The sequence below is a fragment of the Heterocephalus glaber genome, unplaced genomic scaffold (assembly GCF_053883595.1).
Source record: "Heterocephalus glaber isolate CG9 unplaced genomic scaffold, H.glaber_assembly_v1.0 deba00001472, whole genome shotgun sequence".
Lineage (NCBI taxonomy): Eukaryota > Metazoa > Chordata > Mammalia > Rodentia > Bathyergidae > Heterocephalus > Heterocephalus glaber.
Genome location: NW_028258315.1, coordinates 43718668 through 43746286, shown reverse-complemented (window position 1 = coordinate 43746286; position 27619 = coordinate 43718668). Strand labels below are relative to the sequence as shown.

General features: G+C 37.6%; 1 protein-coding gene and 1 pseudogene across 1 annotated transcript; one reads left to right on the top strand and one right to left on the bottom strand.

Annotated features, from left to right (window-relative positions):
- Positions 1–426: 426 nt before the first annotated feature.
- Rbm17 (RNA binding motif protein 17) lies at positions 427–25955 on the top strand. Its single transcript, XM_004854526.4, has 12 exons — positions 427–612; positions 5715–5852; positions 7857–7973; positions 11287–11453; positions 12403–12500; positions 13915–13971; positions 19593–19734; positions 22150–22313; positions 23340–23413; positions 23876–23974; positions 25417–25489; positions 25645–25955. Exons 2-12 carry the CDS (start codon positions 5730–5732, stop codon positions 25746–25748), a joined length of 1218 nt encoding a protein of 405 aa, XP_004854583.1. The 5' UTR covers positions 427–612; positions 5715–5729; the 3' UTR covers positions 25749–25955.
- Positions 17221–19599, bottom strand: LOC106010215 (shugoshin 1 pseudogene; annotated as a pseudogene).
- Positions 25956–27619: the final 1664 nt, after the last annotated feature.

Below are 27619 nucleotides of genomic sequence, written 5' to 3'. Positions count from 1 at the left end.
TTACATCGTTCTAAAAAGGCTTTATACTATTTGCATTCTCTTCCGTAACCTTAATTTCCTTTGTTTTACACTCACTTGAATGCCCGTGGCATTCTTTCGCAGAATGTCGCCTACCAAGATCTATGTTCACTTTTTGGCACATAAACGAATGGTTTTGAACGAATGAGAATCAGGGTCTATGAGGGATTCTCCGCCCCTCTGCCCGGAAGTGCGGGCTTGGACAGTTTCTTCTCCTCACCACCTGGGGTCACTGCCACGCAAACCTTACAAAATTTCGAAACTGGCGCCACCGCGACACCTTTTGATCGAAGAAGAGAACGTTGGTGGAAGGGAGCATGCAGTGCAGTCCTCCCGCCGGCAGGAGGCAAAGCGGCAATAGTAATACAGCGAAGCAGGGCGGCAAGGCATCCGGGTAGTAAGCGCAGGCGCAGGCGCAGGCGCGCTCTCCCAGTGGCCCGCGCTCCGGCACCTCGCTCCGTGGAGCGCCCTGAGGACTCCGCGGAGTGTGGGCGACACCGCTGACTCCCGTGGTTTGGGGCTTTCAGCGGAGTGCGGCCGGGCTCAGCGCTACCGCCGCTGTGGCTCGTGGGCAGAGTCGGCCCGGTGGGCCGGGTAAGTCGTACGCCGGCGGTCCTGATAGGTGGCCTGACTGGGAGCGGGACCGGGGGGGAGGGGGCGGAGTGCGCCTACACTGGCTGCGCCGGACGCGAGGCCGCGGCTTTAGGCCGCGCCGCTGGGGTGGGGGGTATGCTGGCTGGGCACTCCGAGCCGCCTGCGATCTCTACCTCTCCGACGGGCCCCACTCCCTGCGTGCCCTGTCCCGACCTCAGCTGTGGGTTCTGCAGCTCCTGCTTCGTCGCGTTCTCCACTAACTCCCACTTCCCCAGGCGCTGACCTCTCCTCTTTCTCCACTTGTGTGTCTGCTCAGTCTCTTCGTGACTGACGGATGTGCCTTTCTCGTTTTCGCCGGTCAGTCCTGACGCAGTTACTTGTTCTGTAGACCCCAGTAACCCGGAGTGTGTTCCCCCTTGGCCTCACACAGCTCTTCAAGATTCAGGGAATGGAGGGGAATAGAGCTGTTTTCTTCTGGGGCCGCAGAACTAAGGGTTGTAGAGGTTGGCATCTCTCAAAAGCAGGAGCTGACCTGGACAGGTAAAGTCGTGATCCTGTTTGCCTCAGCCCTTGCCATTTAAAGCAGTATTTTTAGCGCTCACGTGTAATTCTCAAACAGTTTTTGGTCTTGTTTTGGCCGGGCAATCTGTTACCAACCAAGATTGCAAGTTGTGTGAGGTTCTGTTTTTCCTCTAGAGTTTGTTCTCCAAGAAAGCAGGTTTGAAAACTCTGGCCTCCGATGGTGTGAGGGACCAAAGTGGGGTCTGAAAGGCCTCAAAGAGGCGGTGATGCATTTTCTGAATCTTGGAGGTATTTTATTAGAAGTGTGCAAGATGAGGGGAAATGTTCTCTGCAGAATTAAGTGGGAAGTAGCAGAAGTAAAGAACCGCGGTGGTTTGTGGGAACTGCAGGTAAGGCAGGGAGGTTGTGGGCAGGTCAGTTCATGGAGGTACTCTACCAAAAAGTCTGAACTGGAATCCGGTTGAAGGTGTGTGCTCATTGTTGGAACTAAACATGGATGGAGAATAGAATTTCCGAGATAAGGGCAAAATTCTGCATATACTCAAATAGATGGGTAGATGAGGACTATCTTCTACAACAGGTGGAGCTTTTAAAGGATGCCACTCATTTCCCACATTTTTAGTGGGTAAGATGGCTGCAGACGTTTTGAATATAATAAGTTTTAGGGGATATGAGGTAATTAGTAGCCTAAACTGATGGTGTTTATTTTTAGAGTTTGCTAGAAAGTATGCTACATGTCGTACAGAGCGAGTAGATTGTGAGATAGAAATATAACAAGATGTAAAAGAAACATTAATGAGGAAGAGCAGTTGGAATTGTGGAGTTCTTTGAATCCAAAGATCATCTTTAAGAAGTTTTGAAAGAATTGTATATTAATTATCTATTGTTTCCTACACATGAATTTTTCAGACCTTTCATCAGGTCACAGATGACCCTAGTCTAGCAATCCCTCAAACCTTTCATAAAAATAAATAGAGCTATTCTGCTATACACCTAAGTTACCAGTGTCTCTAGTGGGTTTTGCAGTATTCCTGCCTGTGATATTTTGGTAATAGCAAAGAAAGAGAGTAGTTGGAAATGTCAAACTGTGACAAAGATTGCAGAGTTGGAGCTATAAGAATTTTAAAAATTCTTTAAATAGTCATTGTAAATCCTAACATATGAGGCAGGTGCCTTTTATAATTTTATATTTTGTGCATATCAAAGTGAACTACACTTCCTATTGCTCTTCCTGTTCCTTTTTGTGTATACTTGTCATATTCTTCAGGATTCTGTGAGGCAGCTTTCATTTTATTCTTGGATATCTATTTAGTGATTTTTTTTTAAAAAAACAGATTTCTTCTTACCCAGCCTGCATCTTTAGATGTTGAGAACTCGGGCCATAGCAAAAAAAGAACTCAGGCTTTGATTAATTTTGGAGTTTATAGTGGTGGCAATTTTTCTCTTATTAATTATGATATACAATCTAAGTTTTACTACATTTAATTTCAAGTTCTGCTTTCAATAATTTATGTCCTTAAAAAGCAGATCTGCAGGAATGTATTGCAGAGTCCACTAGAGTTATTGATAACTTGGATGTATAACATAACAGCCTTGCTTAACTACTAGTATGGAAGCTTTGAGAGTTTACTGGCCTGTTTCTTGCTGGAAGAAGGTCTGAAATATTCTCGTGCCCAGCGAAAATAGGAAGGTGATTAAATCCAATTTAAAGTTACATTTAAAACTGTACAGTTCTCTCTGTTTCATAGTAATGTGTTAAAATGTGTTAAGTAGAAGCATTGACATTTTTCATCCATTAGCTGATACATTTAAAACATTTTACAGGGTGCTTACAATGTCCCAAGCATGGTAATAAGCTAGAGATATAAAAAAGAAGACAGAAAAGGAATCCTCTGCCTTTCAAGGTCTTGCGGTATAGTAAGAGACAGATGTGTAAACCACTAGGCAGCACAACATGTGGAAGTAGCTGTGTTGTTAATATCCAAGTATGTTCAAGGGAAACTAAGCAGGGATAGATAGTTTTATGTAGGGGTAGTAATCACTAAAGGCTTCTAAGATATACTTTAAAAAAAAGTAGGTGGTACCTTTTGGGGGTTTTTTCATGTCATTTTTCCAGCCAGGTGCACATGTTTAAAAAAATGCCTTCCTGTCCTAGTTGGACATCTTGAAAGGTCACTGTTTAATTCTGATAGAATCGTGTTTACTGTATTGCTTTTAAAATAAAGCCCTTATGACAGATGGATTGATTAAAGAGTGGTGCTGCCATTAAAAAAAAGAACTAATGAAGTTACAAAAACTCTTTACATTTAATCCTGTCTTCTTATGGATATTTGCTTTTTTTTTAAGCAGTGGCCAAGTTTATTTGATAAAGTAAAAGTGAAGAGTGGAGGAGAAACTGGCTCTGCAGAGCGAGTTTGGGCCAAGTAAAAGAAAAAGCAAGATAAAGAACACCTTGGAGAAAGCAAAGTAGGCTGTTGTGAGGAAAAGCCAGGATAGCAAATTCTTCTTGATCCAGATGTTAAAAAGTGCTGATTTTTTTTTTTTAACCTGGCAACCGACTTCATGAAATAAATGTATTGTGTTGTTTGTAATAATGCAATGTACTTTAGTTGGTCTGGGTCTTGTCAGAGTCTTGTTAATGCACTTCTTACATTTCAGTGGTTGCAGTGGGGAGAATTAATAAACTGGCTTCATAAATTTTGGGGGTTTGTTTGTTTGTTTGTTTTTGGTACCTGGGATCAAACTTGGGATCCTGGGCTTGTAGGTGGCACCACTGAGCTAAATCCCCGGCCCTGGCTTCAAAAATGTTTAAAACAGCTAAATAAAAACACTTTTAAAGAAGTAAATACATTAAACTTGTATAAATAGAATTATATAAAAAGAAGAAAGCAAGGAAATAATAGGCACAGTATTCTGGAAAAGTCATATATGTTGTGATTAAAAAATAGGTGTATGTTTTAAGTTTTTAAAAATTACAACAGAAGATGCATTGCCATTAATCCTCAAATTATTCCCTCTCACTTTAAACCCACTCATCCTTCTTGCCACTTTTGGAAGCAGTTCTGGAAGTCCTCTTTTGTGTCCATAGTTGTGCTTTTGTGGCTGCCTCGATGTCCTGAATCAATTTAAAACATTGACTTTGTGGTTATTTTGAATTTGAGAAGTCACACAGTGTTGGATCCATTGAATAAGGTGGATGAGAACACACTGATGTTTTTATGAACCTGCCTTTCTGATGGAAAACACTCAGCAGGAGTCTTTCTAATCATACTTCATAAAAACTTAGGAAGGAAGACTTGCAGAACTGCTTTAGAAAGTGGCAAGAATGAAAGGATGAGTGTGTTTGAAATGAGGGGAAGTATTCTAAAGTGGATTAATGGCAGTGTGTCTTTTTTTTTAACATTCACCATATATTTTGATCACCATTATATGAATTGGTTGGGGAACCACATGATCAAATGTGATTTCTTGTCCATATCCTGTCTTCTGCTTTGAATGGTGAATTCACAGACACTTGTAGTGTTTTAATATTTAAAGAAAAGCAGCCCATATGTGTGTGGGCAGGTAGCAAGTATGTCCTTACTGTGATTAATCCAGTTTTGTAAGCTTAAAGTTTAGAGAAAAATGAGAAAAATAATGCACTTCTGTATTTACTGTGATGCAGAGATTTGATTTTATGAGCTCAATATTACAGAAAACTAGGCAAATGCTTATGAGATGACATCAGTTTCTGATAAATTTAGAGCATTTGAAGGATTGAGGGAGAAGCACAGAGCTTTAAATGAGTAAGATTTTGCTGCGTATTGATATCCTAAAGCTTGCAGAGCAAGGCAAATCAAATGAAATTGTCGACAAACTACCTTCAATTTAGGAATGAAATTGGGAGAAGTATGGTCTCATAAAACATCATTAATTCAGCCAGTGGTATTTTTGGTAAATACTGAGTTCTCAGATTGAAGAACTCTTGGAGGCAGAAATCTTCTGTACTACTTGATTTTTAACCCTAAAATTTATGGATATATTTCTGTCAGAACTGACTCTTCTGGTTAGGGAGATGCACTAGTGTTAACTAGTGTTACCTCAAACCTCCTTCTCCACACCTCCAATTGCCTTTTTTAAAAACTTTTTTTGGGTGATAAAATGTACATGGTATAAAATTTAATATTTTAGCTGTTTTTAAGTGTACAGCTCTGTGGTGTTAAGTATACACACACATGCAACCATCACCACCATTGATCTGCAGAACCTTTTGCCTGTTTTTAACTTTCTAGTGAAACTGGTGACCATTCCTTAGTTTTACTGTCGACTAATAGACTTTATTTCATTATTAATATTTTAATAAATGCTTATTTATATGCCTGCTCTATGCCAAAAACTGGAGATGCAAAAATGAATATATAGCTTCATGTATTACAAAGAGCCCTACATTGATGATGAGGAATCTTGGCCTCTCTTGCTAAAGTGTCTCTTGGAACTTTCGTCTGTAAAATTCTGTAATAGTAGGTTATTTTAACACGAAAAACCCTCAAAGGTCTTACTGTGTAGTACATTCTTTAATCCCTATCTCATTTGCTTTTCAGCATTAAACCAAAAAGATGTCCCTATATGATGACCTGGGAGTGGAAACCAGTGACTCAAAAACAGAAGGCTGGTCCAAAAACTTTAAGCTTCTGCAATCTCAGCTTCAGGTGAAGAAGGCAGCTCTCACTCAAGCAAAGGTAAAGACAAGTCCAGAGAGTGAGCACAGAAGTCTGCAGGGCAAGTTCTCTGTTAGGCTTACAGATAGATTGATTTTAACTTGCCCTTCTGCCTTTTTATCAGATGAATAATATGAGACATTCATATGGGGGAAAGGATAAAAAGTTTAAGATCACTGCTTTTCCAAATTCTTGGGAATAGAAATCTTTCATGGAATGAAGAAAAGTAGTACTCCCCACTTCCAGCAATGACACTGGGAAGTTTGAAAAAAAAAAAACCTTCAAAATGTCGTAGATTGACTGAGATTGGTTGTCAGTGTGTAAGGCATGTATAGTCTAAGTAGGAATTGCTTTTGTTCCTGTTGTATACATGTTGGGCATTGAGAACATCCTTGGAATCATTCGTGTAAACATTAAAAATATAGTTGTTCAACTAGGAGCATAGGTCAGTGGTAAAGCTTTTGCCTAACATCCACAACAAAATAGTTGTTGACTGGATATGTGTTCCTGAAAATGTCATTGTGCAGTATTTTTAGGAATAAGAATAGTATTATACTTTGCTTATTGTTTTAGGGTCCTTGTGTTTTAGAAAGAGCATGCATCCTTACTGGAGGCTAGTCTTAATGAAGTGTTACTGCTACTTAAATTATTGGTCCTTGGGGGTTGAAAAGATCTTGATTTTTGTATGGCTAAAGCAGTCATAAATGTACATAAACAGATATACAGTGTTATCTTTACTGTATTGTTTTTAGTGTATTCATTTCATTTGGGGGGTTTGTATTAAAAGCCTCCTTGGTAGGGGAGACAATAATGAGGAAAGGTTGAGAACACTGCTTGGAAGATACTCATTGCCATATTTACTGATAAAGTGATTTACTGGGATTTATTTCAAAATAATCCAGTCTTGGCTGGAGGAGTTAGGGCTGTGCAGGAAACAGAATTGCCGTTCAGTTGGTAATTGTTGAAATTAGGTGGTAGAGACTTAAGAATTTATTAATCTGTTCTCTTTAATGTTTTGTTTGAAATTTTCTATGATAAAGTTATTTTTAAGTTCTGGGGTTTTTTTCCCCATTATTACATTAATAGATACCTTGAAGTGCTTATATTTAATTGTTCAGTATTATAGAATGTCTTTATTGGCTTAGGATACCCACATTTAAAGCATCGCTGTCTTAAAATTTGTGTGTGGGGGCGGTTCTGCTGATTAGGGTTGTCTGTGTGTTTCAAATTTCTTATTGCCAGATTGAAGATTTTTATGCTAGTTTTTTGTTTGTTTGTTTTTCGAGACAGGGTCTCACTATATAGTTCAGGCTTGCCTTGAACTCACTGTGTAGTCCAGGCTGGCCTCGAACTTTTGAAATTCTCCTGCCTCAGCCTCCCAAGTACTGGGGTAACAGGTGTGTGCCACCACACCCAGCTAGTGTTTCTTTTTAAAAAGACCGGCAGGATTTTATCTTTTTAAAGCAATCTTTCATCCCAGATTAAAAGAAGGTCGGCAAAACAAATCTTTTTTCTTTTATTTTTGTTTCAAATATTTAAAATATTTCTAGCTTTCATGTAACTTTCTTTGCACATAAGTTAAAGTGTAACATACTACAGATTTGCCCTCCCATAGTCTAAGGAGAAATCCAGTGTAAAGCTTTTTCCAAATACTGTCTCACACATAAATTTAAATAAAAGCTGTCAGACAAATGGGTAGTTTTCAAAAGGACTAAAGGAAATAGTGTATGATTATAGCAATGGTTGGGTTAAAAGGATGTAGTCTTTTTTTTTTTTTTTTTTTTTTTTTTTTTTAGGATGTAGTCTGTTAAGGTTATAGCTTTCTCATATTTCAAAGGTTTATTACAGAGACTAGGGAAAAAATCTTTGTTAGGGCCAGGGATTTAGCTCAGTGGTTCTACCACCTGCCTGGAAAGTGCAAGGTCCTGAATTCAATCCCCGGTACCAACAACAACAAAAAAATCTTTGTTGTCTATAGTATGAATTTCAGTACTTGAGCACAATTTTTTTTTTTTGGTGATTTAGAGCCAAAGGACAAAACAAAGTACTGTCCTTGCTCCAGTTATTGACTTAAAGCGAGGTGGCTCTGCAGATGACCGGCAGATTGTGGACACACCACCACATGTTGCAGCAGGCCTTAAGGTAAGCCCTATACCTGCCTTTGACCTTGGTAACGTTTTCCTGCTTCTTATACAGTTTATTTTACTTGTATGTCCTTCTTAACAGGTCCTTCCCATAGTAGGCCCTTTGAAATAGATCATTTTGTATAGTACATTTTTATAGAAAAGTCAGAAAACAGTGATGTGTAAAACTTTTCAGTCCTACCCTCCAAATATTAAAACTATATTTTGGAATAGCTTTCTGTTGTATGACACCTCTACTTTCTGTTCACTAACTTCCTTTTCTCACTTAATATATTGTAACTCCATCTATGTCAAAAAATATAGGATTGTATAATTTTAATAGAATCACTGTTGTATGCATGTACTGTATTTAATTTCTGTCATAGACAATTTTAATGCTTATTGTTTTGTTGTGGATTAAGATAAAGGGTTTACATTTTTCTGCCACTCTAAAAGCCTTTATCATCCCAGTGACTACAGAAGTTTAAAAACAAAGAAACAGACATGGTCAAGTCTCTATGAGTTGGGTTAATGAAGGTGCGGAAGCTCTGCGATCTGTAAAAGGGTAACTCAAAATCAAACTTAAAATTAGATGATATGAGGTACAAATGAATTGAATATAAACTATATTTAAAATTATACCCACTCTTTATCCTTCTACACATGGCATTTAAATACTATGTAGTAAAAAATCACCATTTGTTGTACAAAATTGCTTGATGAACAAATGACTAAGGAATTAGAGGTAGATAATGCTGTTATTGTTGAGTTTCTTAATGTGGTACTCTTTCTGTGGTCCCTGTGGCAGCTGCTCACCCTGTTCCCATCAGAGTGAGGAAATCAGCTGTAGGTTCCCTCCCTTTATTTCTCAGCTCTGTCATCATCCAGGCTTTGATTTTGCTTGCTTCTTCGTTGCTTTCTGGGGCAAGCTGCATCTTAGCTCTTGAGCTTTTCTGACCTCGAGCTGATCCTGCTCTTGAGGATCAGGAGACCCTCAAGAAGGAAGCCATCTCACAGTGGAGGAGTCTTTGGCTGATTCTTAGTCACTTAACATTTTTTTCCTGTAAGTTTGCTACCTTTTTCTCAATACATCTAATCAAAAAGCAGATCATCTTTTGTAATTGTATGTTGATGGTAACACCTATAATAGTTTTCCCCGTTTAATCAATATGCAATTTAATGGTAATAGGTGAACATATCATAATTTGCGTAAGTATTCCCTATCTTTGGAACATCTAGGATCTTTGTGTGCTTTTTCATTATCATTATAAATAACACTGTAATGATCATCTCTACTGTGTACATTTAAGAGTTACTTTCTTAGGATAGATTTCCTGAGGTGGCATTAAGAAATCAGTCAAGGGCTGGGGATTTAGCTCAGTGGTGCTGCTGCCTGCCTCACAAGCACAAGATCCTGAGTTTGATCCCCAGTACCAGAAAGAAAAAAAAAAGGAAGAAAAGAAAAAGAAATCAGTCATGTTTGAGCTGGGCGTGATGGCAGCCCAAGCCTATATTCCCAGCACTTAGGACACAGGCAGGAGAATCGCTGTGAGTTCGAGGCCTGCTTGCACTGCAGAGTGAGACGCTGTCTCAAATAAGACCAAAAAAAAGAAAGAAAAAAAAATCAGTCCTTTTTATGGCCAATTTATTTTAATGACAACTGATTTCCAGCAATAGATATCATCATCTGGTGTATATATGTGTTTTAATTTTACCTCACTCTTCCCTCTCCAGTATTGGGGTATTAACTTTTAATTTTTTTTATTAAACAAACCACCTTATTATTTACAACATTTAGAAGAAGATGATTCATTGTTAAGCTTAACACTATGCATACCTTAAAAGTTGTTTCCTTTCAAATTTAAAAATTCTTTTTTGTAAGAGTTTTTTGTATCTAGTCTTAACTGAAAAAGAAAGCTCATTCATACACTATTGTGTTTGAAAATGTTTTTTGAGTATAATTTTGCAATTACCCTTTGGGAGCTCTACATTAAATAAGCTTTCCACTGAAAGAGCTTGGGAGGTGATTATAGTTATTGTATTTTTATAATTGCTTTTATTCATTAGATTGTAGGGATTCCTGATTTTGGTTTTGTTTTGTTTTGTTTTTGGTACCGGGAATTGAACTGGGGTCCTTGTGCTTGCGAGGCAGGCGGTGGAATCACTGAGCTAAATCCCCAGCCCAGATTCCTGATTTTTAATCATAAGGATATTAAGCATTTGTTTTATAATGCAAAATGTCAAACCAAATAGACTTATTGATATTGAACATAAGCTGTTGTGCTCAGATGAGTTTTGTGATCTGATACAAAAAATATTTTACAAATAATTTTCTTGCCTTTGATATTACTAGGAGGTGTACTTCCTGCAAGAGGTATGGACTGAGCACTCTAGGTCACTGATCCTAACTTGTGCCTTTTCAAGATAATCTGTATAAACTAGTAAATCATCTCATTTTTATAGATCATTGAAAGAGTTATGCTAAGGAAGCTAACAAAAGAAAACATAGAGGCTTTGGAAAATTAGGTCAGGGCTCACAGAATCACTTATTATTCGTGCTGCTAATCCATTTCTAGTCAGTTGTGCTTTGCCTCCCTTTTGTTTTTCTAATTTCTTTGTCAAGGCTACCTTAATTTTTAGGTTTTTTTTTTCCTCTCGAAGAATATTCCAAGTTGCTAGAGAAAATCCAAAATGTTACTAACCCTGATCTTAGTAGACCTTAAAAAATTGTGGTACTGGAGGGCCGGGGATTTAGGTCAGTGGCGCCGTACCTGCCTTGCAAGTGCAAGGTGCTGAGTTCAATCCCCAGTACCACAAAAAAAGAAGAAAAAAAACTGTGATACTGGGAGAGAAATTAGCTCCCCTGTGTGAAGTTTCATGCCTGAATTGCAGCCTACTGGGAAGGAATGTGTGTTCCAGATTTAAAGAGACCAAAGAGAATGTGTCCTAAAATTGCAAGATGTGGTTTTATCTGTATAGATACTCCTAAATAATGACTATAGGAAAGATTTTGTTGTTCATGATATTTAGTGCTTTCTGTAACTTTTTTGCTTCAAAGTGGTAGTATGTTATGTTTTAGTGGTGTTTTATGTAGGAGTTCCAGATAAATGCCATGGGATGTTATGAAAATAGTCCTAAATCAAGAGGTGAAATTCCCTGTCAGGGTTCTGCCACTTGGCTAGGTGTGGCCTCCTTGGGCATGTGTTTCCTCCTCTATAGGGGTGAAGGGAGTAGTTAATCTTCAAAGCCTCCTTTATTTCATTGTTTGACCATAATTCTGTGAGTAAATTTGAGATATGAAGATATAACTTTGATGTTTTTCCCATTCTCAGGACCCTGTTCCCAGTGGGTTTTCTGCAGGAGAAGTTCTGATTCCTTTAGCTGACGAATACGATCCTATGTTTCCTAATGACTATGAGAAAGTAGTAAAACGCCAAAGAGAGGAACGACAGAGACAACGGGAGCTGGAGAGACAGAAGGAAATAGAAGAAAGGGAAAAGTAAGGCTTCCTCTGTGTTTGGGGACATTTTGAGGTTGAAGTGTTCATTAGAATACTGTATTTATCAGTGCACTTTATTTAGTGCTGCTGTCTGTAGGGCTGAAGTTCCTCATGGTTGATCTGAGTAGTCAACAGAAAGAATTGAGTTGTTTTTAAGAACTTATAGTTGTGGCATCTCACTGTGACTGCAACTTGAGCAAATTACTTTATAGACTCTGAAAACTTAACGTATAAATTTAGGGTGAGTTCTTTAAAAAAAGAACCTTAGAAACCTGATGTTAATGGGTTTTTTCCTGTGTTCCGACTGCTAACATCACAGCTACTTAAAATACTTAAATGTTACTCTTTACTGTTTTTGACCTAGATGGAATTTTCTTAATATATTTTTCTGTATGTTTGAAAGGTATGGCTACATTGCTTCTCGGCCTTTTGGCTAATATGAAGTGTTGAAAAGTATGAGTAATAGGATTTATTTATATTTCCTTTTAAAATATTTAATTTTTTTTTTTGGTACCGGGGATTGAACTTGGGAACTTGGGCTTTCGAGGCAGGTGCCAGGACCACTGAGCTAAATCCCCGGCTAAAATATTTAACATTAAAGAGTTAGTAATATGCATTAAATATACTGTTTCCCATTTGTTGAATCATTTCATAAGTACGTATCCTGGAGAATTGAAGTTAAATATCAAGAAAACTATTCTCTTGTGAGTTATACTCCATACCCATTAAATTTATTGTTTATCTTTTGAATTTTTCTCACTTTTATACTTTTTCTATTTTAGTCTTCAAGCAGTTGTGTCTACCCCCACCACACACACACAAATGAACAATGTATTGTGAAAGAAGATTTGTATATTTTCTAGCCAAGAGGAAATCAAGACGATATCTCAGTTTCTTATCTCTAAATTAATTCATCTCTGATGAACATTCATTTCCTTTGTTATTACAGGAGGCGTAAAGACAGACATGAAGCTAGTGGGTTTTCAAGGCGACCAGATCCAGATTCTGATGAAGATGAAGATTATGAGCGGGAGAGGAGAAAAAGAAGTAAGGCCTGAACATAAATACTATGTTTTAAGCATGGCACAATCCCACTGCTTGCTCTTTGTATTCAGTTTAATGAATAGTTCATTTGACATTGATTGGGGTAAATTTTTTCTTGGGACTTTCAGCTGTCCACATTTGCATTGCAGCTTCAGTTTATGTTATGTTTTCGCATATATTCTCCTTTGAGCTCTACAAACACATTTCTTTATTGGATACTTTGAAAATAGCATAGAATATGTCTCCACATGTTCTATTACCTGCAGCACACCCATACTTGCCTCTTACTCTTAAGTCTAGCTGCATTTCTGCTCAGTGCTGGAGAAGGAGTCTGCTCAGCCTTTCCCAGAGCATGTTATAGGTGTCGTGTATGTCTTGGAACATATCCCCTGTGCCTAAGGGGGACTACTGAACTGCTGCTGACAGATTGATGTTCATATTTTAACCTGGTTAGTAGCACATTTCCAGTAATCACTCTGAATTTTTATATATTGAACTTACTGGACTTGATTTGCTCTTCAAATCAAACCCTCTATGTCTTAGTGACAAGATTTTTAAAGATGATTGTAAGAAGTATTTCTAAAGAAGTGTAAGAAGGTTTTGTTCAGGTTCATCTTTCTCGGTGTGTCATCCAGTCCTATTATGATTCATCTATGTTGGCTTTAATTTACATTTTTTTTTCATTGGTGATTAAAGCATAACATGTATCTTAGGGCCTATACCTAATGAAAAAATTGTTATAATCTCCATTCATGTTATTCTTGTAGCTGCCAGATAACAAATAGAAAAGCTCTCTCTTAGCTTTTGGTTTTTGTTCACATTCTTCTTTCAGGAAACACGAGCAGGAATAGTGACAAAATCTAATAGATTCTTCCAGCCTGGACTCATACTTCCAAATAAACTTTTACTTTAGTGGTTTGTACTCTGACAAAGGAGCATGCTGTGTGGTGGGAAATAGCTTTGGCATCACAGGGAACTGAACTTACTGTACTTCTGCCCAGTTCACTGTGATCACTTTCTCATACGTAAAGTGAGAAGAGTAATGCCTACTCCAAATGTTTATGGTGAGGTCATTAATGTTCAGGTGCCTGATGGGTAACACATTCTGAGTAAATAGTTACTCTTTTAAGTAGTTAATACTTTTCCTGTTGCCTTAAAATTCATTTGGTAACTGCATTCTAAGGGCACTTGAGTGCCTTCTATGAAAGAAAAAAAATTTGTCTGTCTGGGTGTTACCAGTTTTCTTCATTTTAAATTCTAATTATATTTAATTGTTCAGTTGTTAGTAGGACTTTTCCATTTTTCTCTCTTTTCTGGGGGTGTGGAGTAAGTGGTGATAGAACAAATGGCATGTGTTGTGGACTCTGGTTCCTGAAAATGTTTTCCTCCTTTAATCACTGTTTTATGTTTTTTGCAGGTATGGGAGGAGCTGCTATTGCACCACCTACTTCTCTTGTAGAAAAAGACAAAGAGTGTAAGTAGATCTGTTTTCTCCCCTTTTGTTCTGATTCGTTGGGGGCAGGGGGAAGATATTGGAGTACTTAGGAATTGAATGCAAGGACAGTGTACCATTGAGCTATATTCCCCAGTCTATTTTATATTTTATTTTGAGACAGAGTATCACCAAGTTGCCCAAGCTAACCTTGAACTTTGGATCCGTATCTGGGATTACAGGTGTATGCCATCACACCAGCTCTGATACAAATTTCTAGTCCAGTTGTGAGGGATCTAAGTTTGGATTCCTAGGTTTTTTTGAGTTTAAAGTGAAATAGCCTGTAAAATTGCCTTTGGGCTCTGCCCCCTGAGGCTGTAGTGGTTTGGGACAATGGCTTCCTTCTAACCATGGCTCCCAGGCCATTTTAATGCTAGGCTCTGAAGCTTAGAGTTTTGTACAGTGGGATCCATCTTTTTTTTAACAGTACTTTTTTTTCAAGATTTTATGTTTCTTTTTTTTGGTACCGGGGATCGAACTCGGATCCTTGCGCTTGCAAGGCAGGCGGCAGAACCACTGAGCTAAATCCCCGGCCCAAGATTTTATGTTTCTTATTAGTTTCATTTGGAATTAAAACAAATATTGATCCATTTACAGCTTTTTTACTGGAAAGCTTAGAGCCTGTTGTATTCATGATCTTCCACGAGGGGGCAGTGCCTTCCTTGATTAGTTTTTTTCTCATTTTTGTTTCAGTACAGGAGTGTATCCACTTAAGTATCTTGCCAAAATATGCCCATCTACTGCTGCTTTGCCACTGAGCTGTCCTAGAATTTGGAGGTTGAGGATGGGCTTTGATATATCATTTTCTACATCATTTTCTTATTTTCTGAATTGGGCAGTACCTAAGCTATCAAAATATCATCCATAGTATTCTTTAATACCTGTTTCACTATTTGTTGTCTTTTTTCCCCATCTTAACCATTTTATTTAACTTTTTAAATTGTATTAGTACATGTTTAGAGTGCATAATGGTTACATTCATTTTGAGGAGTTGGTACATGTACATAGCACATTTTAATTCTTTTTACATCCCATTCTACTCCCTTCTTCCCAGCTGCATTTTTTTCCTACCCTCCCTCTCCACTCCTTGTATTTTTTTTCTATTTATGTTTTATTTTGCTCTTTATTTATTATTATTATTAATTTTATTGGTACATTTAAGGTGTACAGTGTAATGACATTCATCATTGGGAATTTGCACCTTTACATAATCCATCTTGGTTCTTATTTTTTCCCCATTCCCCTCCCCTCCCATCAACCCCTCCACCCCTCCCTATCTACAAAGACTTTGTTTCCATTATTTTTTCTCATATTAATTCCATTCCCTTCTTTCTTTCCCCTACCCCTCCCACTTTCCCTTCCCCTTTGCCCCTTTTCTTCCTCTTTCACATTATCTATTGTACCTTTTAGTCCTTATTTACACTTTCAGTTTCTCACACCAGAGAAACTATTTGGTATTTACGCATGTGTGTCCTATTTATTTCACTTAAGAGTATCGCCTCAATGTGCATCCATTTAGCTATAAATATCTCTAGTTTCTCATTCTTTATGGCTGAGTAGTACTCCATTTTATTTTTTAAAAAAAACCCACATTTTCTTTATCCAGTCTCCAGTTGATGGGCAATTGGGCTGCTTCCAAGTTTTAGCTATTACAAACTGTGCCGCTATGAACATGGGTACACATATATCACTGTGGTATGATTCTTTCAGTTGTTTTGGGAAGATACCCAGCAGGGGAATAGCTGGGTCAGATGGGACCAGTAGTCCTAGTTCTTTGAGGTATCTCCGTACTGATTTCCCCAGTCTACACTCCCATCAGCAGTGGAGCAGGGTTCCTCTTTCCCCACAGCCCTCCCAGCCCCCACAGCCCCACCAGCATTTGTTATTAGTTGATTTCATGATAGCCATTCTTTCTGGGGTTTGCTCTTTGTTTATATTGGTTTCTCATGTAAGAGAAACCATATGATATTTAAGCTTGTGTGTCTGATTTATTTCACTTATCATTATGGTCTCAAGATGCATCCATAGTCTTTTCCGGGGATTTAGCTCAGTGGTTCCGGCGCCTGCTTTGCAAGCACAAGGTCCCAAGTTTGATCCCCGGTACCAAAAAAAAAGAAAAAAGAAAAAGATAAATTTTAAAATGTCGTTGTTTAATACCTATTATGTGAAATTGAAGGGCTAGAGATTTAGCTCAGTGGCGCCACACCTACCTTGCAAGTGCAAGGTTCTGAGTTTGATCCCTGGTACCAAAAGAAAAGAAAGAAAAAAAGAAAACAACTGACAAACAATAAACCTCAGTTAAAACCAATCTCTGCACGTGGGCCCAGGAGTCTAGATAGTTTTAAAGCTTCTTGTTGATGCTGATGCCGTTGGAGTTGAAAACCACTGCTCCAGTATATGGTCCCTGACCTCATAGAGCTTTATGGTCTCTGAAACTAGCGAGATAGTAAGTTCAAGTCTTAGGACAGGTATACAGTTGCTACAGGAATCAGATGAGAGTTATGTTGTATTTCCTTAGGACATACAGAGAATCTTAAGGATTCAGGCAAGAATTATCATTTAAGAACTTTAAAAAATAGCATTTCAGTAACATGTGAAAAGGACATTTGTGGGGATATGAGCAGTAGGAGCAAAGGTAGAAAGTAGTATTTTGGTTTTGGTTTAAAATTAAGTCATATACAGATTATAAAATTGATTTGTTTTTTATTTTTTAATACAGATTTTATTGTTTTTAAAAAATGAACCACCGTTAGTGATTTTAAAATGTTTAAAGTGGTACATACAAAGATAGATAGATGTCAAGTACTGTGAATTGAACCCATTTCCTCCATTGGTTGTTCAAAAACAGAGAAAAGCTTTTAATATTCACATATTTAACATTTGAGATTTTTGCCTAAGTAGGGAGCTCTGAGAGTCCATGACATAGTAACTTATGGTTTTTCCGAGGTCACAATTTGAACACGTACTCAAGGTTCATAACTATTCCCTCGACTAGTCCATAAGCTTGAGCAATCATTTATTCTCTGATTGAGATTCTGTAAACATTTCATGTGAAGAATAAAATACAACAGTAATATGAGGGATCCATAAACTTAGGGTATATTTTTTACGAATGTCAAGGATTTATTTTACTCAAAAATTATATAAGGAATTTCAAAAAATCTTCATCCTATTTTTAAAAAATATCCCCCACTTAAGGGAAAAATAAAAGATGGCAGAAAATTATATAATTTCCAAAATGTTGGTATAGGATATATTTTGAGTAAAATCAAAGGGTTTAGGCATTATAAGAAAACTAAACAATTATAAAGTATAGTTTTGAAGAAATGTTCACAATCTAGGGTTCTGTTAAGAGAATATTCTATGGGGCCGGGGATTTAACTCAGTGGTTCTGCTGCCTACCCTGCAAGCTCAAGGACCTGAGTTCGATCCCCAGTACCAAACAAAAAGAGAGCGAGAATATTCTATGGCAGCAGTTCCATCCACTGCATACTATCTTACAGATTGTCTATTGGAGTAACAGAAAAGGATGCAGGATAAATTTAAGCAGCACCGAAAAAGAGATTTATTGTATTTGCTTTATACTTTTTTAAAAAATGTCTCAAATTCATTTTCTACTTGAAAATAAGACAATTCAAGAAACACAAATCTGTGAAAGGGTCTCCTCTTCTTAGTTTTGAAGCTAGTGTTGGCTCCTTGTAATTCACCCTGCTTGTGCACCTACACTTAGGTAGACACATGGCTGTGTTTTCTTTAGTCTTTTCCGGAGAAAGAGAAAGTCTCCTGATTGTTATTTTTGGAAACAAGGGAATATTGGTGATATCCTTCAGGCCACAATGAGGTGATGGAGGTGATGGGTGAGTCTTAGGTGGTACACTAGTAGTTTTTATTGGCTTAGAATCCTCCATCTCTTGTTGATCTGTGTAGTTTAGCACTCCTTTAGATCGAGGCCGGGTGACTGGACTGTCTGATGTACTTGTGAGATTCTGAGTGTTTTTGCACTTAGGGGCACATAGAGATCATCAGTATTGTCTCCAGAACTGCTGGATTCAAAGGTGCTCACTTCAGACTTACTGTTGTTTTCTTCTGTAAGAGTCAGTGTTGTTTTTTTGTCGGAAAGGAGTGAGATGAATACCTTCTTCCAAATTAAAATTGTAAACGTCACTAGAACCGGCAGATTCATCCAATTTTGAGGAGCAGACAGTTTTTTGATTTTCACTTTTGTTCCCTTTATACTTTGATGTAGGCTTAGATTTTCTTCTGTTAGCTTTTCTTTTCGTTTTTTCTTTTTCTTGTATACCTCTGTGCTGACTTTTTTTTTTTTTTTCAGATTTAGATTCTAAAATGACTTCTTTCATTTTGGTAAACTTTCCTGGTTGAATCAGCCTTGGTGATAAATTAATTTTGTCTGTGTTCCATTGACAGACATTTCTTCATTTTTTGGTGTGTGCATGTTTACTTCTGGGTCAACATATCTGATTCTTTCCAGTTCAAAAGATTGCCCTTCCAAATAACTAGTTTCAAAATTATCCAAGGTATCGAATTGACAGACTATTAAAATGTTCCTTTACATGGCAACAGAGAGTTACAGTTCTAGGTAAGACATTAGCAGTAAACTAGCTTCACTTGAATCAAAATTAGATCCCACTGTGTCTTGAAGAGTAGAAAGTATTTGCTCTTCTATATGGAATAATTCTCCTTGTCCTGGAAGGTCAGTTTCTTGAAAAGGAACTTGCAGTAGATCCTTTGCAAATAAATCCCTGGGGTTGTCATCATTATTGGAGTCCATTCCTGAGAGACATACTTCCTGGTTCTGAGCAGTATCTTCTGTTTGTCGTGAAGTAAGTTTTTCTTTCAGTGCATATAGCTGACATGCAAGGTAGTAACATTCTTTCCTTAGCTATAGGATGTTATCTTGGGCCTCTCTCACTTTGGATTTTTCATTTTCCAAAACTAAAACTAACATTCTGTTGTGGTTTTGGTAATTTTTCAGCAGTGTACAAGTGTTGGTAATCACTTGGCACAGTGCAGGTATAAAGGACCTGCATTTGCCAATCTCTGCCAAGTTTTTATTCCTTTTCTCTTTCATTCGCTTCTTTATGTCTTTAAGACTATCTTGAGAGGACTTTTTCTGGCACCTTTCTTTGGCCATCTTCTGTTTCCTGACCAGGCCAAGGGTGTCAACAGTAGATGTGGCAGAATGAATGAAAATACAGACAGATCAGTGTGGGATGATGGTCTCAATATGTATGGTAGTCAAAAGAACCTCGAATAGTTATTCCCTGCCCATATTCTGTTATCAGTCCTGCTGCAGAGGCAGCCAGGTACAATATTAGTCTGTGTCGGTTTCTGCTGCATACCCAAGGGAGCCAAAATCCTCAGCCAGTACTTGTGCAGCTGTCGCCCTCTTCCTCACATCCCAAGACTCTGCAAAGCTGTCCTGCCTCACTTGACCCCTCACATTCCAGTGCTTGATTTGGTTTTTCTCCTTATGATAAACTAAAAATACAGAGTAAATTCATTCAAGATAAGTGATTGATACAAATGCAGTTTCAAATATTTCTTTATTATTATAGTGAACCTGCTTTATTTTTCCCCAACAGTACCCCGAGATTTTCCTTATGAAGAGGACTCAAGACCTCGATCGCAGTCTTCCAAAGCTGCCATTCCTCCTCCAGTATATGAAGAACAGGATAGGCCAAGATCTCCAACTGGACCCAGCAACTCCTTCCTTGCTAACATGGGGTAATGATTTAAATGTTCTCGTTTGAGTAAATGAAAACATGACATAAGAAATAGTGTGAAATATTAATAGCTCTTTCAGCAGATTCAGCTCATTTGAAAGTAAGGATATTTGGGCTTATGAGGAGGCACGTGGTATGTTCACAGTGTCCTACTCAAGGATTAGTGTTGGAGTCATATGAAGTGTGTTCCAATATATGGTTTTGTGCAAAACAGCCTATTAGAAATTTTGACTGATTTAGATGTTAAACATTATTTCTCTAGATAGGAACAGTTTCTGATCATTATTTACAGTTAGCATTTGCAATTAAAGTAGCACATGTGTATTAGAGCTGATTGAGGTTATCTAGAAAGGATCAGTGACCTGTCATTTACTTTAAGGTCATAGTTCTATACTTTTGATTTAAAAAGTTGATCTGTGTAAGGGATACAGGTCAGTGATAGAGTACTTGCCTAGCACAGGTGAGGCCCTGGGTTCAAGCCCCAGGACTGCAAAACAAAAACCCCTGGTCATTGTAACTATAATTAGACATTTGTTTGCTGGTTCATAAGTCATTTTTAAGGTTCCCATACAGGTAGAACTCTAGTGTTTTGTTTTAACCCTTGCTGGATTTTGCATGCATTTTGGTTAAAAGAATATTTTTTTGTTTACTTTGATGTTGTGAAGAGGTCATCAAATAAAAGGATGTTACACTAAGATCTTTGTTCTATGTTAACAGGATCCTGCCATAGTAGAAATGCTGCTAGTGAGACAGTCCAGCATGGTAATCACACTGAGCTGCCTCACCTGTTTATATCCCTTTTAGTTCTCAGAGCCCTCTGGGAGGTGACTAGTCAGATTTAGAGTAGATGGCTGGGAATCAAACACATGAAAAACATTTTGAGTTTCCTACTCTCTTGTCCATCTCCTAAACTTGTTTGGTTTTGTGGTAGCTATTAGCCATAGGTCATTATCAAATTAGTTTGAAATTTAAACTTTAGTTCCTCAGTCACACTAGCCTTATTTCAAGTGCTCAGTAACCACATGTAACTAATGATGGCTGTATTTGACAGTGTAGATATAGCATATTTCTATTATTACTATAAATTCAGCTGGGCATGGTGTTGCATATCTGTAATCCCAGCACTTGGGAGGCTGGGGCAGGAGGATCACCATGAGTTCAAGGCCAGCCTGGGCTACATAGTGAGTTCAACAGAGAACCTGTCTCAAAAAAAAAAAGTTTTGGGCTGGGGATTTACGTCAGTGGTTTTGCCGCCTGCCTCACAAGCACAAGGATCTGAGTTCAATCCCCAGTACCAAAGAAAAAGGAAAAAAAAAAGTTTTATTTAACAGTAATGCCCTAGAATGTATGCTGGAAGGTTGGGTTTTTATTTTTGTTTTCCCCTGCTTATAATAGCAATTGACTTTTTGCTTAATTCCCTTTGAAGCTGGAAGGTTGGGTTTTTATTTTTGTTTTCCCCTGCTTATAATAGCAATTGACTTTTTGCTTAATTCCCTTTGAAACAGGAGTTTCTGTGTTTAAAATAGATGCAGTAGCAATGTGGCACTGTATATACTTCAACCATTTTCAGTCATTTTTTTTTCTCCTATTGCTTGTTCAAAAGACAATCTAAAAAGAGTTAAGTACATGAAATATGTTGGTGCAGTTCTAGTGGAAGCAGTGTTTTATGGTTGGAGATAAGCAGCAGTGGTTGCAGGGTAGCCCTCTGGAGACACATCAGGCACCTCAAAGTATAAAGTGAAAGCTGTTTTGCCCTCACAGAAAGAGCGGACTAAGTATCAAGAATTGTGGTTCTAGTTTTTAGTATGTGTGCTGCTAAAGTGAGCACATGGGTTCTAATTTTAATTCTACCATTAACATGTATAGAAATAATTTCTAAATGTGTTGCTTTACAATCATCTTCATTATGCCGAGTGTGGTGCCACACAGTTGTAATCCCAGCACGTGTGAGGCTGAGGCAGGAGGATTGCCACGAGTTTGAGGCCAGCCTCACATAGTGAGTTCAAGGCCAGCCTGAACTAAACAGCAAGAGCTTGTCTCAAAAAAAAGAAACAATCATCTTCATTATCTAAATTTCATACATATTTTTGGATAGGCAACTGTTTTAAATAACTGTTGTCATAAGCCATGTGGCAGTCCAAATCCAAGAGCACAAAAGAAGTCTAATTTTCTCAGTACTGGGGAGATTTTATCAGAAAACCCAGCATTTCCCCTCTGAGATAATCTCAGGGTATCCTGGGTTGTGGTCATTAACTGTTTATATTTTTCTCATCCTGAACATCACCACAGCTTCCATCTAAAGGCTCACTGTTTATTGTACATGACCTCACTACACTCTCCAGAAAGAGATTGCTGTGATATAAAATCCAACTTATTATAGTTGATGATAACTTTTCCATTGTCCTCCTCCTCCTAGTGGCACAGTAGCACATAAGATCATGCAGAAGTATGGCTTCCGGGAAGGCCAGGGCCTGGGGAAGCATGAGCAGGGGCTGAGCACTGCGTTATCAGTGGAGAAGACCAGCAAACGAGGTGGCAAGATCATTGTAGGTGATGCCACTGAGAAGGGTGAATCTCAAGGTGAGTTCACAGAGAAGCAGAGCTCCTTCAATCCAGAGAAAGAGGCAGGCCCTCCCCCTGGCAGCATACTGTAATTCCCCCATTGTGGTGCACTGCTGCTTCTGTTTTGTGGAGCCAAGAAGCCTGAGGGTCATCTTTATTTTTTTAGAACAAAAAGAAATGAAGGCCTGCAGGAGAGGGAAAAAAATGAGACTTTGTCAGACAATGAACAGTCCTTAGCAAAATAATTTTATAGCATATAGGACATAGCCAAATACATTGTACCAGTGATTATATCTGTGTCATCTTTTCCTCTACTTTTTTTCTGCTCATTCATTATAGATGTTCTGTAATTGCTCTGTGAAATCTCACATTGCTTTGTAGTTTTTTGGTAGATGGTATCTACTTGATTTTTATTTTCATTTGATTTTTAAGCAGAGAAATTGTGTTAACTTTGAGTCAGCTAAGTTCCATTTTCTGAAATAAGAAAAAACTCCTGTGGGCAACCCTATTAATGCACAGATTAGTAAGCAGCAGTCAGCCTGAATGTTAGTACCAAAAATCATCAGTTATCCAGATTTGTGATAATATCTAAAGTCGGTCAGCTAGTGACTGCTTGCTGCTCTGGGCTAGTGGTGATCTTGAACTACTACAGGGTAGAACTCACCAGCAAAGGTTGTGATCCATGTGTTCTTATTAGCCTTGTAGGAAATGAAATGAGCAAAAAAACACTGCAGGCAATGGTAGAAGCTAGAAACTTTCAGAAAATACTATGAAACATCAATGCAGGCTGGGAATTTAGCTCAGTGGTTTTGCTGCCTGCTGCGCAAGCGCAAGGACCCAAGTTCGATCCCTGATACACACAAAAAAAATCAATGCAAACCAGAGCTTTTATTGCAGATAATGCAGCATTTTTACTCAGAGACTGCTGGCATAGATGCTTTTGGGTGACTTTAGGATTTAAATGATATAAATTGCTATTATAATTAAGTTCATCATTGTAATAGAACTCAGTTATGTTAACTTGTCTGATATGTTTTGACACAGATGCATCAAAGAAGTCAGATTCAAATCCATTAACTGAAATACTTAAATGTCCTACTAAAGTGGTCCTACTGAGGGTAAGTAGCAAATGAAAACCTGTCTGCCTACCTTAATTTTTGTCTCATCCCATTCTACCCTACCTCCACATGCATTCTCCCTACTGTCATAAAAGTGAAAGAAAACTAAAAAGAATACTTTTGCAAATAATGCCTTTGTATAGGTTCCATAAAAAACTGAACTTTTCACTGTGTAAGTTTGTCAAATACAATTTTTGAGATTGCAGTTATTAAAATGTTTAGAAAAAAAAATGTTTAGAAAATTGCTAAACTTCCACTTAGTTTCTACATTTTGGTCCTTACATAGATGTAACTCTTTTCAAAGCTTAGGGTATGTTTAAAGATACAACTTTGGTAATTCAGGGGCAGAATTTTTCATTGTGTCATTTGGGACTAAGAACATTTGCCGTTATGAAGGGATATCTTATAAAACTTAAATATTTGTAAATTATATGTGGTACTTACTTTTTTATTTGTTTTTAGAACATGGTTGGTGCAGGAGAAGTCGATGAAGACTTGGAAATTGAAACCAAGGAAGAATGTGAAAAATATGGCAAAGTTGGCAAATGTGTGATATTTGAAGTAAGAGAGTTTTCTCTTGATGTTTATAAGTTGTAATTGGCAGTTTACAGAACATTTTGTACAAATGGGGAAGGTATTGCTATAATTAGGACTGTCCTACTGTAGAGGATGATGAATATTGGTTATATTTCTTATATAAAAACAAGAATTCAGATTTTATTTGGCAAAGAAATAGAAATGTTTCATTTCCTGATTGAAGATCAGGATCGTGTTTAAATACCTTGATTGACAAACTTATGCTTAATTGTTTAATTAGGCATGCCTTTGGTTTCAGTCATTTGGCAAGTATTTAGTGCCATCTGTATGTCCCATGCTGTATAGGAGATCATTTAGTATGCAGAAAGTATGTTTTGTGTGCTTGGGGGATGTATTCATTTGAAGAAACACAAGCACATGTAAAATAATAAGACAACGTTCAGTTGCTGTATTTGCTGGTATCAGCTGTAAGTGGAAGAGTCAAGAAAAAGATTACATCAACAAAAATAGAGACGGCTTTGTGAACATTATCAGATGTGGGCTGAACTTTGAAGTGAACCAGTAGGATTTATTGGGAAGAAAGGAGGAACAGTATTTAGATTGAGGGAACACGAGATGTGAGAAGATGACAAAGATGGAATGATTGGGCATGTAGGGAATTAGTAGGAGATGTGCCTGTGTAAGTGGAATAGACCCACATTGTGGAGAGTGTAGAAAGATGGACAGAGCTGGCCAAAATGTAGACATCATACGAAATTTTTATCTAAGATTTCTTTCTTTTTGTGTGTGTGTTTTGTTTTTTGAGATAAGGTCTCACAATGTAATTTAGGTTGGCCTTGAACTCACTAGTTAGCCCAGTCTGCCTTTGAACTTGGAATAATCCTGCCTCAGAACTCCCTAGTGCTAGGATTATGTGCATGTGTCACCATGCTTGGCTTTTATCTAAAATTTCTACTTGCATTTCTGCTTTATTGTATTTCTGTTTGTTGACCGTATTATTTGTTTGCATGCCAGCTGGCATAGGGCCTCCACGAAGTCAAAGACTTTCTTGTGCACTGTGTGTGGTGGTACACACCTATAATCCCAGCACTCGGGAGGCTGGGGCAGGAGGATTACTGTGAGTTTGAGGCCAGCCTGCACTACAAAATGAGACCCTGTCTCAAAAACCAACACGCACAAAAAGGCTGCCTTGTGTAGCTCCCAGCACCCAACATGGTACTTCTCTTTAAACAGATATTCTTGGGCCGAGGATTTAGCTCAGTGGTTCTGCTGCCTGCCTCGAAAGCACAAGGACCTGAGTTCAGTCCCTGGTACCAAAAAAAAAATATATATATATATATTTATTTATTTATTTATTTTCTTTCCTTGGTAATTGACTGCTACTTGTCCATATATGATGATAATTAGAATATTTACTGTGATACAAGTGATATTTTAAATGATAACTTTACTCATACCTCTTCCAGATTCCTGGTGCCCCTGATGATGAAGCAGTACGAATATTTTTAGAATTTGAGAGAGTTGAATCAGCAATTAAAGGTAAGTTGTACAGCTAAATATTAAGGAATTTAAAAGGTTGAATTTATGACCTTAATCTTTATGCTGTTATTGTTTATATTAAAGATTATTTAAGTTAATATTTTGGTGCTGTCTTATACTTGAATTAACTAACTGTCTTTTTGTTTGCCTTTTAGCTGTTGTTGATCTGAATGGGAGGTATTTTGGTGGACGGGTGGTAAAAGCATGTTTCTACAATTTGGATAAATTCAGGGTTTTGGATTTGGCAGAACAAGTTTGATTTTAAGAACTAGAGTCATCTCAGAGATCCTTAAATGAGCTGCGGACTGAGCAAAGACAATGATCCTTAAAAGATCTGTGTTCTGAGCAGAAATGGACAAAGCTGGTGAATACTGGGACTGCTGGAGGGACTTCTGATATATATGTTAATTGATCCCTTTTTTATTTTATGATTTTTTAATATAGTATAAAAATCCTTTAAAAAATACGTGTGCATCTCTGTTTGTTTTTCTTTTTACATCTGAGTTTATTATTATTGCTGGGATTTCATGGTAGTTCTCAGGTGCTTCAGTGATACATTTCTTGCACTTAAAAAATTTAGAAAGTTTTGGCATATAAAATTGGTATTAAATTAATTTTAATCTCTATCTATATCTATTCCCCCCACTAGAGCCTGCAAGTTACTAAACTAGCTTCATAAATTCTGTAACAAAGCATCATTTTGATAGTCTCCCAGAGGTGAAAATATCTGCTTTCTCTTCACAATTTCTTAGTAAGTCCAGTCATAGAAAACACTCTTTACAACCTGAACTAAGGTGGAATTACCATGAGCTGTTTGGTTGAATCCATTTGTTATTAAGCTAAGTGAGACTGTGGGGTTTATGATGGATTCATGGAGTCTGGGTATAGAAATTATGAATTTAGCATTTGTTTTCAGAGATTCTAGTATAGTCTTAGGGTAGATCAGAACTCAAAAACCTAGTAAGAACATTATAAATGTTCCCAATCATGTTTTAGAAAGGGGAATTCTTAGGATCAGGCTTATACCAGCAAAATTTGCGTAGGTGTTTACTATTGTATGTAATTAAAAAGTTTATTAGCTACTTAAGCTGTATGGCCACTAATAATAATTCTGGAATTGTAGGAAATTTCAGTGCAGTGGTATGTACGGCTTAAAAATTTAGTGGGACCGCAACAAAGACGACATAAAAGTATTCAGTACTAAGGTTCATTGTCAGGCCAAGAGATTTCTCAAGAAAACACATATACCTATGTTCTGTTCCTTGCTTTCCCACATACTGCATGTGACTTTCCTGAAGTGGCAAGTGAGAAGGACATGTGTTGTCTCTTCAAGTTATTATGACATGGAAGTATATTATGAAACAATTTAACAATTTTTTTTAATCCATAGACTTAAATAAGGAATATTCTGACCCTTTTTCAAAAAGGATTTTTTTTTCATATTTTTATTTAACAAATAGAATAGCATTTTCTCTTTTGTAGGTTTTTTTTTTCCTTTAGACAAAATCTTGCTAAGTTCAGGCTGGCATTGTACTCACTATGTAGCCCAGGCTGGCCTCAGCCTCCTGAGTGCTGGGATTATAGGCCTGTACAACCATACCTGGCTTTTTTTTTTTTTAACTAAAAATAAGACTGGAGTTTTGGAGGCTGAGGATGTGGCTCAGTGATAGAACACTTACCTAGCATGCAAGAGGCCCTGGGTTTGATACCCAGCACCGCCAAAGAAAAACTGCAGATTTGGGTTAAAGAGTAAAAGCTGGGTGTGGTGGCACATGCCTGTAATACCAGCACTCAGGAGGCTGAGGCAGGAGGATCACCTTGAGTTTGAGGCCAGCCTAGGCTACATTGTGAGTTCAAGGCCAGCCTGGACTGTATAGCGAGACTGTCTCAAAAAAACCAAAGAAAGGTAAAAGTTAAAGTTTCGTATGCTACTATTTTTAGGATGTAAGTCAAAAGCCCTGAATTTAGACAGTTTTACTTGTGGAATTAGTTTACAAATATTAATGTGGATACCCCTTTTGAGTTTCCAGGTACTCAAAATATACTATACTGAATATTATGTTTATTTTGTACAAACTAAAGTGGTTAAAGTTTAAGTTCCAATCTGCCATTAATGCTTGCGTTTATTAT